Below are 9820 nucleotides of genomic sequence, written 5' to 3'. Positions count from 1 at the left end.
TGAGGGAATGAGTTGCGGGGGTCGGGGTGGAAGCGATGGGGGGATAAGGACACATGTAATACCTTAATCAGTAAAAAAAATATGCATTTCTATTTTTTGAATCCTTGCACCAGTGGGATGGCCTGTGGGATCGGGCCAAAACCAGCTCTCCAACACCCCCTGAGGGGTCCCGGATTGCGAGAGGGCACAGGCCAGGCTGAGAGACCCCACTGGTGCATGATCAGGGCTGGGGCGGGATGTGGGAGGTTGGCCAGCTGGGGAGGGCTTCAGGGCATGTCCGGCCTGTCTCGCTCAGTCTCGATGGCTGGACCTCAGCAGCAAACTAACCTACTAGTTGGAGTTTCTGCCCCCTGGTGGTCAGTGCATGTCATAGCAAGTTGGGAGGCCTTAGCATATCATTAGCATATTATGCTTTGATTGGTTGAATGGATGACCAGATGACTAGACACTTAGCATATTAGGCTTTTATTATATAGGACTAGAGGCCCAGTGCATGAAAATTCGTGCACTGGGGGGAAGGGGTCCCTCAGCCCGGCCTGCCCCCTCTCACAGTTTGGGAGGCCTCAGGGAATGTCCTACTGACAGCTTAGGCCCGCTCCCCTCTGCAGGAGGCGACCCGGCGATCATAGGAAGGCACTGCCCCCATCACCCTGCTGCTGCTGCCACTGCCAGCTACTAGGCTATTGGCCCTCAGCCCTTGCTTCCTAGTGCTGGCCAGCTGGGGGAGGAGCTGGGGGAGGTTGAGGCACAGCAGGTCGCACCCCTCCAGCCTCTGTGGAGACCTGGTGCCAGGACCAGCCCGCGCCGCTGCCTCTGTGGAAGGGGCAGCACTGGGACCGGGACTGCGCAGCCCCCTTTCCCCCTTCCAGGTCAAGACTCTATATTTTGAAAGTGGGAGGATTATTAAAAAATCTCAAAAGGTTTGGACATTTGACTAAATAGAATCAATGTCATTATGAAGCAATACTTAATAGTCATTTAACCGAAGTGACGATAAAAAATTTCAAAGACAAATTCAGTACCTTACATAATTTTTAGCAAAACTTAGTTCTTTCGCATGGACAACAGTGTGGTGATTGGGGGGTGGGGAGATGGGGAATGGAAGAGGATATAGGAGGGTAAATGGTAATGGACGGAGACTTAACTTGGGGTGGTACATATATCATAAAGCGTACATATGATGTGTTGTGGAATTGTGCACCTGAAGCCTGTATAATTGTGTTAACCTGTGTCACCCCAATAAATCCAAAATTTTTTTTAAAAGCGTAGTTCCTGCCTGGCTGATGTGGCTCAGTGGTTGAGCGTCGACCTATGAACCAGAAGGTCATAGTTCAATTCTGGATTCCCGGTCTGAGCACATGCCCAGGTTGTGGGCTCAATCCCCAATAGGGGGCATGCAGGAGGCAGACGATCAGTGATTCTCATCATTGATGTTTCTCTCTCTCTCCCTCTGCCTTCCTCTCTGAAATCAATAAAAACATTTTTAAAAAACTGTGGGGAGCCAGCACGGCCATAGCATACTCAGCCCCAGGGCGCCTTATTTTGCCACGCTAGCTCAGCCAGGTTCAGTAACCCTGAGAGGGGGCAGTGAAGGATGGAGAAAAGACAGACAAGAGAAGAAAGCTGGATCTGGGTGGGATGCTGTCCTCTCTGATAGAGAGTCAGCGCCACAGACTACAAGCCGTGTCTTTATTTTATAGCAGATGCCATGAGGCAAAGTAAGGGTGTGGTCAAGATGTTTACAACATTCTCATGGGTTTCGATCCTACTCAATTACATGCACCTGAACTCTATCAAGCCCACATCACTCAGGCAGGTGGGGCCACGTGTTCGGACCATAGGTTCAAGCTTACAGCTAGAGCTGTTGGCTATAATTGTGCTGGGAAGGCTCTGCCCTCCAAGCTGGGACTTGCACGTGGCCATGAGAGGACTGTGCCCTCTCATTAGTCCAAGGCTTGAACCTGTCCAAACACTGTAGCTGCTCTCCATAAAAAAATAAATAAAAATAAAAAGTGTGGTTCCTACTATTAAGGAGATTCAGTTTTCTTAGGTAATCAAGGACCTGATTCAAACAACATAAAACACAGAAAATTATTATTTTTTTTAAAAATATATATATTTTATTAATTTTTTACAGAGAGGAAGGGAGAGAGATAGAGAGTTAGAAACATCGATGAGAGAGAAACACCGATTAGCTGCCTCCTGCACATCTCCCACTGGGGATGTGCCCGCAACCGAGGTACATGCCCTTGACCGGAATCGAACCTGGGACCTTTCAGTCCGCAGACTGACGCTCTATCCACTGAGCCAAACCGGTTTCGGCCAGAAAATTATTTTGATAAAACACATTTCTTTGCTTTCTAGACAGAAAAAAATTTCAAAATATCAGTAGACCAATAATCTAATAAAATTTTGTCCTTTTTAGCAGAGAGAAAACCAAACTCTAAATTTACATCAGATTGCTTTTGATATTTAAATTCACTTACATTTATTTCAATCTTTTTTTTTAAATGTTGATTTTTTTTAGAGAGGAAGAGGGATAGCAATCAGCTGACTCCTGCACTCCCCCTACTGGGGATCAAGCCTCCTGCATGCCCCCTATTGGGGATCAAGCCACAACCCCGCATGTGCCCTAATGGGGAATTGAACCGGGGACCTCTTCATGGGTCAATGCTCAAACACTGAGCCATACCAGCTGGGAAAATTTATTTCAATTTTATTCAGCTTCACTACTCATAAATTTATTTCCTGAAGATTCCTTTTTCATAAACTTGCTTCAATTTTCAGTGTCCCTTTTAGTGTGTAAACTTGTTCTCTAATCCATTCAGAAAAAATCAGGCCGAAACCGGTTTGGCTCTGTGGATAGAGCGTCAGCCTGTGGACTGAAAGGTCCCAGGTTTGATTCCGGTCAAGGGCATGTACCTTGGTTTCGGGCATATCCCCAGTAGGAGGTGTGCTGGAGGCAGCTGATCGATGTTTCTGACTCTCTCTCTCTCTCCCTTCCTCTCTATAAAAAATCAATAAAATAAAAATAAAAAATCAATAAAATGTATTTTTTTAAAAAAAGAAAGAAAAAAATCAGGACACAATTACTTCATTTCCCTTAATGAAAACGTATTTCCCCATTTTGTACCTTTTTTAAAGCCAAATATATCCTATTTTTCTTGTATACATAGTTGTTTTCTCTATTATTAATTTTTGTACCTTTACACATGATATAATTCTTCACCTTTAAAAATCCTAATTTCTGCTCTAGCCAGTTTGGCTTAGTGATTAGAGCGTCGGCTGGTGAACTGAAGGGTCTCAGGTCTGATTCTGGTCAAAGGCATGTACCGTGGTTGCAGACTCGATCCCCGGCCTGTCAGGCCATGTGCAGGAGGCAACTAGTCGATGTGTCTCTCTCACATCAGTTTCTCTGTCTCTACCCTCCCCTTCCACTCTCTAAAAATCAATAGGAAAAAAAAAATCCTTGGGTGAGGATTAACAAAACAAAAAATCCTAATTTCTAGTGATAACTAAGGAATAAACAATTGTGAACTGTTATACCATTTATAAACACATTTTATAATTTCTAAAAGTATTTTCTTCACAGCACAGTTTTTTTAATGTGGCACAAAACAGGTTAACTAAGAGACTCAACTATCTTTAGTTCCTCTGTGAGAAGCAAAAAGTAGGCAAACCTACATTCAGTAAGAAATGTTTCAGTACTTTATTATATTTGGAAATGGTCTAGACATTCAATGAATATCCATCATTTAATTTAGCTAGCAAACCTTTAACGTTTCAAGTTACCAAATTACCAGGCTTAGAAAACCATTTCTAAGTACACCTATGTTGACATAAGAACGTCCAAATTTGTAGAAAACATTTATAAGTTTATTAGATGCTCTGGCCAGGTAGCTCAGTTGTTTAGAGCATCATCCCAATACACAAAAGTTGTAGGTTTAATCCCTAGTCAGGGAATATACAAGTATCAACCAATGATTCTTGCATAAAGAAGTGGAACAATAGCCCTAACCGGTTTGGCTTGGTGGATAGAGCATTGGCCTGTGGACTGAAGGGTCCCAGGTTCAATTCCAGTCAAGGGCATGTACCTTGGTTGTGGGCACATCCCCAATAGCAGGTGTGCAGGAGGCAGCTGATCGATGTTTCTCATCATTTATGTTTCTAACTCTCTATCCCTCTCCCTTCCTCTCTGTAAAAAATCATTAAAATATATTTCCTTTAAAAAAGTGGAACAACAAATCAATGTTTTCTTCTCTTTCTCTCCCTTCCTCTCTCTAAAATCAAAACAAAAAGAATTTATTAGAATTTATTTTAGCCAGAGGCAGGCAGGTTCAATGAGTGGCTGGCTGCATTCCAGTTCATGGTGCCAGGACTTCCAAGGCCTACAACATAATTTGCTTTAATTCTGAGGTATCCAAACACAATTTTTGATAAATATCCCTTGAGTTAAGCCCACTTGTTACTTGCAATCAAGAGACCAGTGCGGCACTCTCGGACAGGAACCACGTTGTCCCAACTTTGTACTCCGTGTCTAGAATATTGGTAGTCACAGTTGGGATTTAATCCATACCTGTTCTGGTCCTAAAGAACAGATAGAGTCTATTTAATTCATAACATTCTTACCAAGTACCCAATAGTATCCAAAGATTGGCTATAAGTCCCATACTGAACATGGAGATTTGCTGAACCTAACCTTAAACGGACCACTAAAGCCGTGTCTGACAGCAACATAAAATATAAAGTTCGTGAACTAGATTCAGAAAGCAAGCATATGGAAGCTCCATGTAAAACTTCACTTCAACCCTTCACTCATGTACGTATAGAGCAGTGGTTCTCAACCTTCTGGCCCTTTAAATACAGTTCCTCATGTTGTGACCCAACCATAAAATTATTTTCGATGCTACTTCATAACTGAAATGTTGCTACTGTTATGAATCGTAATGTAAATATCTGATATGCAGGATGGTCTTAGGCGACCCCTGTGAAAGTGTCCTTTGACCGCCAAAGGGGTCGTGACCCACAGGTTGAGAACCACTGGTATAGAGGAACACTTCCTGAATATGCAAGTTTACTTTTCCTCAAGGAAATATTTATTGCATATTATTAGTGATCATATTTTACATAAAAGATTAAATTAAAGGTATATACTTTTCAAAAACATAAAATTGAAATCAAGGCATCTATCACATTTACATGCTGAAACAAAGTCCTGGTTTTCGGAATCCAGCAGTCAATCATGATTCTGGTCCAGGGCCACCAGTCCATGATTTCCAACAGTTGAGGATCTTGTCAGTCATTGGAACAAAATCTTCTTTATATGTGACAATCGTTTCCACATAAAACCCTTTCGGGGGCTCAGTTATTTCCTTCCTTAGGTCTAACTCGTCACCTTTAAAAAATATGGGACACCTGAATTATTAACATTTAACTTAAGGAGCAGTCATTAAAATTATTTAGTCAAGGCTTAGAAATAAAACAAAATAAGAATTACCTGACTCAGGGCTTTCATATGTTGAGACATCTTTTTGTTCTACTTCATCACCTTTAAAAAAACAAAACACCTGAATTATTAACTCTAACTTACATAAGTCATGTAAACTATTAGTAAAGTCTTATAAGTAAAATAAGGAATTACTCCCACCCCCCCATCAGACTCCTGACACCATTTTCTTTCTGTAAAAAAGAAAAATAAATAAAACATGACCACTACAGACAATGAAATGGTTAGACTCAATACTTGCATGGGCATGTGTACTTTCAGGCCACTGATAATCTTCATCACCAAATGTAATCTTCAGCAGAGTTTCCACATCACAGCTTTACCAAGATGTACTTAACATATCATACAATTACTCCTTTAAAATGTAACGCTGCCCTGGCCAGTGTGGTTAAATGGTTAGAGCGCCTGCCCAGCACCGAAGGGTCTGGGTTCAACTCCCACTCAAAGGCACCTATCTAGGTTGCGGGTTTGATCCCAGCCCTGGTGGTCCGGGAGCAACCAGTGGATGTGTTTTTCCTCACTCTCTCCTCCCTCCCTTCCACCCTAAAAATCAATGGAAAAAATATCCTCGGATGAGGATTAAAAAATAATAATAAATAACCCTAGCTGGTTTGGCTCAGTGGATAGAGCATCAGCCTGTGGACTGAAGGGTCTGGGGTTCAATTCCAGTCAAAGACACGTAGCTTGGTTGCAGGTTTCCTGGCCGCAGGAGGCAACCAATGGAGGTGTCTCTCTCACATCCATGTTTCTTTGTCTCTCCCTCTCCCTTCCACTCTTTCTAAAAATTAGTGAAAAGCCCAACAGTTGTGACTCATTGATTGAGCCTCAACCAATGAACCAGGAGGTCACAGTTGGATTCCCAGTCAGGGCACATGCCCTGGTTGCAGGCTCCATCCCCAGTGGGTGGGTGGGGCGGGGACGACGGGGTACAGGGAGGCAGCCAATCAATCATTCTCATCACTAATGTTTTTCTCCCTATCTCTCCCTTCCTCTCTGAAATCAATAAAAAATATATATATTTTAAATATATTTTATTGACTCTTTACAGAGAGGAAGGGAGAGGGATAGAGAGTTAGAAACATCGATGAGAGAGAAACATTGATCAGCTGCCTCCTACACACTCCCAACTGGGGATGTGCCCTTGACCAGAATCGAACCTGGGACCTTTGAGTCCGCAGGCTGACGCTCTATCCACTGAGCCAAACCGGTTAGGGCTAAAATATGTATTTTTTAAAATAAATGAAAATTCAATGGAAAAATATCCTTGAGTGAGGATTAATAAAAAATTTAAATTAAAATAATAATACAGTAAAATAAAATGTAACATTAAATGGTTTTCAGTACATGCAGATCTGTGGAACCTACACAATTTTACAATATTTTCATCCACAAAAATAAACCCCATACTCTTTGCTATCACTCCTCCCATTCAGCCGCAAGCAACCAGATATCTATTAGCAGTACAGATTTGCAAGCACGATTTTAAAGCTAAAGGAGTTTCTTTCTGGTAAGGGTTTTTTAAAATATTATTTTTTATTGACTTCAGAGAGGAAGGGAGAGGTAGAAACATCAATGATGAGAATCATTGACCGGCTGCCTCCCGCGCGCCCCCTACAGGGGATCGAGCCTGCAAACCAGGCACGAATCCTTGACCAGAATTGAACTGGGACCTTCAGTCCGCAGGCCTTTGCTCTACCCATGGAGCCAAACGGCTAGGGCTCTGATAAGGTTTTAATATTCCTTAGCTGGTATAAGTGCTGAAATTGCTCGCCAAACGCGACAAAGGGCTAATGTTTCAGAAGCACCCGTGTCCAGTGCCTGAAAACTCCCATCTCTAAGGTTACATTGATTCTTCAAATTCTTAGTATAAGCACGCCCTCACTCAAAAATATAAGATTTGGTAAGAAAATTTAAAATGCAGTTCCTGGCAGATTCCATTAAACCGAAATGGCTCTGAACAGCCGTTCCCAAGTTTTGTAGACTATTTTAGGGCTGGCGGCCAGCGAAGCTGCTCCTATGACCCCTGCGCGAGCCCCACGGAAGGCTGCATGTCCCGCGGACGGTCTTGCGGGAGAGCCGTACCTAATGGTTTGCTCTTTTTGCGGCCGGAGAGAATCAAGGCGCCCAACAGGGTCCAGGTGCCCAAAGCGTAAACAGAGGACATGCGCCGGTACCAAAGCGAGGCCTGGTCCGGACGCATAGCGCCGCCGGAGGAAGGAACGTCTTCTCCGAGACTCGGGGTGTAGGCGGGTCTTCCGGTCGGCGCGCCGCCACCGCCGCCGCTTCCTCCAATGGGGAGCTGGCCCCGATGCATCCTGGGGCGTGTAGTCCGGCGAGCCGCGCCCGCAATTGGGCTCAGGCCGGGGAGCTTTGGTTACGGTGCCTTGCTGCGAACCAAGACCTTGCATGCCAAGCGACCTGCCAAATGAGTCCCTCTGAGCAAGCTTCCACTTGCAAACTGACGTGCTTGCCGCAGTGGACACGCAATAAACTGCCATAGTCCTTTCCAGCCTTAATCAAACCATTTCTAAGCATCTGATACCACGGGCCCCTCCTGCTCCTGTTATGGCTCCAGAAACGTTTTCTTCGGTACCTCCGAATCCTTCGGGGCTCTTTCTACTTTGCCCATCCTCGTCTAGAAAGTGATATTTTGACACACCCCAATTTTAACTATGAATGGATCATAGGCTGAAATTTAAAGCTAAAACTATAAACGAAAAAAAACCATAGAGAAGAAAAATCTTTGCTACCTTGGCATAAAGAGTTTTCAAGTTTCTTAGCACAAAACATAAAAACCTGGGGAGAGGGAGGAAGCTGGCGGCCGGCGGGTGTGGAGTCAACGAGAGTGAGAGTAAAGGAGCGAGAGGGAGAGCGTGTGTGTGGGGACGGCACGACGGCGCGGGAGCCTGGGGGGCAGGCGGTGGGGCTCTCGGGGCCACAAAGACTCTGCTACTGCCCAAGGAACCACCCCCCCCCGCGCCCCACCCCCGTGCCCCGCCCGGCAAGGCTCGGAGGCCGCCGCCATCTTGAAGGGCTTGCAAGGTCCTCCTTGGGAGGAGCCTGCCCCGCCCGCCACCCACCGGACTCACCGACGCCTGAGCCCACGGGCACCCCCGCCCCGGAATCCGGACACCCCCGCCCCGGGATCCGCTAGCCCCAAGGACAAAATATACAAAAAAAAAAAAAAAAAGAATATTTCCTGGACAGAATTTTATGAGCAACTCTTCTAGTAAAAGCCACAGTAAAATTTGCATATACGTAAGCACAAGTGCAGGACGGGAAAAATGATATTCAACAGTAAATCCAAGTTAAAAAAGGAATAACTTAAAATTTTCTTCCAATTATATGTTCTGAATATGAAGCTTCTATTTACCGAATAAGCTGGGAATTTTTATTCAAGCACTGGAAGTAGCCACTTCACTGTAATAGGGGTTGCTTTTACCCGAGGTGTGCGTTACAAGGTTGACGGGTATCTCTCTCTCTCCCAATTTTTTTTTTGGGAGGCAACCAAAATTTTTGGTGGCCTTGTTTCGACAAGGCTTACTTACAATTGGTAAAAAAGAAAGACAAAGCTTGTCTCAGCCTAACCGAGTGGATACGACATCGCGTTGTGAGGTGCAATATTTCAGCCCATTGCGGATTTTATTCCTCGTGTGGGCCCAACTCCCACTAGGGGACGTGTAGCAGACAGCCAATCAATGGTTATAGGCCATCATTGATGTTTCTACCTAGAGCAGTGGTTCTCAACCTCGGCTGCACATTAGAGTCACCTGAGAAACTTTTAAAAATCCTGATTTCTGGGCCTCCAATCTCCGGATTCTAATGTGCAGCCAAGGTTGAGAACCACTGACCTAGAGTCTCCCTTCCTCCCTGAAATCAATAGGAATATATATATATATATTTAATATATATATATATATTTAAATATATATATATATTTAAAAAACCACTTTTGAGAATGTCATAGTTGTCTTTAGTCACAGATGGTGGAAGTAGAAAGGTCCGGAGGCTCATTGTGCATTCAAGAATTAAGAATATTTGTTGAAATCTGTTGCTTGCCTTTTTTATATAATTGGATTGTCTCTGTAATTTGAGTTGTAAGGCTTGTTACATACTGCAGATACAAATTCGTCACCTATTTTGAATAGTTTCATTTTTTCTTAACCGTCACTTTTGATTCTGCAAATGTCCTATTTCCCAATGCTCATTTTCAAAATATTTTTTTTCTTTATTGATTAAGGTATTATATACGTGTCCTTACCCCCGATTGCCCCTCCCCCCCTCACTCATGCCCTCACCCACCTGGGGTCTGTG

At 43.9% G+C, this 9820-nt stretch overlaps 1 protein-coding gene across 2 annotated transcripts; it reads right to left on the bottom strand.

The window, feature by feature from the left end:
* Window positions 1-4195: 4195 nt before the first annotated feature.
* Window positions 4196-8424, bottom strand: LOC111823556 (small integral membrane protein 26-like). 2 transcript variants are annotated; one of them, XM_023745510.1, is made up of 4 exons: window positions 7589-8424; window positions 5498-5548; window positions 5200-5395; window positions 4196-4587 (listed from the first exon to the last, which is right to left on the bottom strand). In XM_023745510.1, the coding sequence occupies exons 1-3, from the start codon at window positions 7818-7820 to the stop codon at window positions 5241-5243; spliced, it is 438 nt and encodes a 145-aa protein (XP_023601278.1). In that variant the 5' UTR covers window positions 7821-8424; the 3' UTR covers window positions 4196-4587; window positions 5200-5240. The 2 variants fall into 2 exon arrangements, with proteins under 2 accessions (XP_023601278.1, XP_023601279.1); XM_023745511.1 differs by lacking the exon at window positions 4196-4587 and having other exon boundaries at window positions 5068-5395; window positions 7589-8421.
* Between the last annotated feature and the right edge of the window lie 1396 nt (window positions 8425-9820).

This window comes from Myotis lucifugus, unplaced genomic scaffold, assembly GCF_000147115.1.
Source record: "Myotis lucifugus unplaced genomic scaffold, Myoluc2.0 scaffold_554, whole genome shotgun sequence".
NCBI classification, from domain to species: Eukaryota; Metazoa; Chordata; class Mammalia; order Chiroptera; family Vespertilionidae; genus Myotis; species Myotis lucifugus.
The sequence above is the reverse complement of the archived record's forward strand: the minus strand, read 5'-3'. Positions and strand labels throughout refer to the sequence as shown.

Excerpts from the sequence above, each read along its gene's own strand:
- LOC111823556 (XM_023745510.1), bottom strand. The coding sequence starts at position 7,820 with ATGCATCGGGGCCAGCTCCCCATTGGAGGAAGCGGCGGCGGTGGCGGC. Across the intron at positions 5,549-7,588 it reads CAAAAAGAGCAAACCATTAG|GTGATGAAGTAGAACAAAAA; the intron begins GTACGGCTCTCC and ends GTTTTTTTAAAG. Across the intron at positions 5,396-5,497 it reads ATATGAAAGCCCTGAGTCAG|GTGACGAGTTAGACCTAAGG; the intron begins GTAATTCTTATT and ends TATTTTTTAAAG.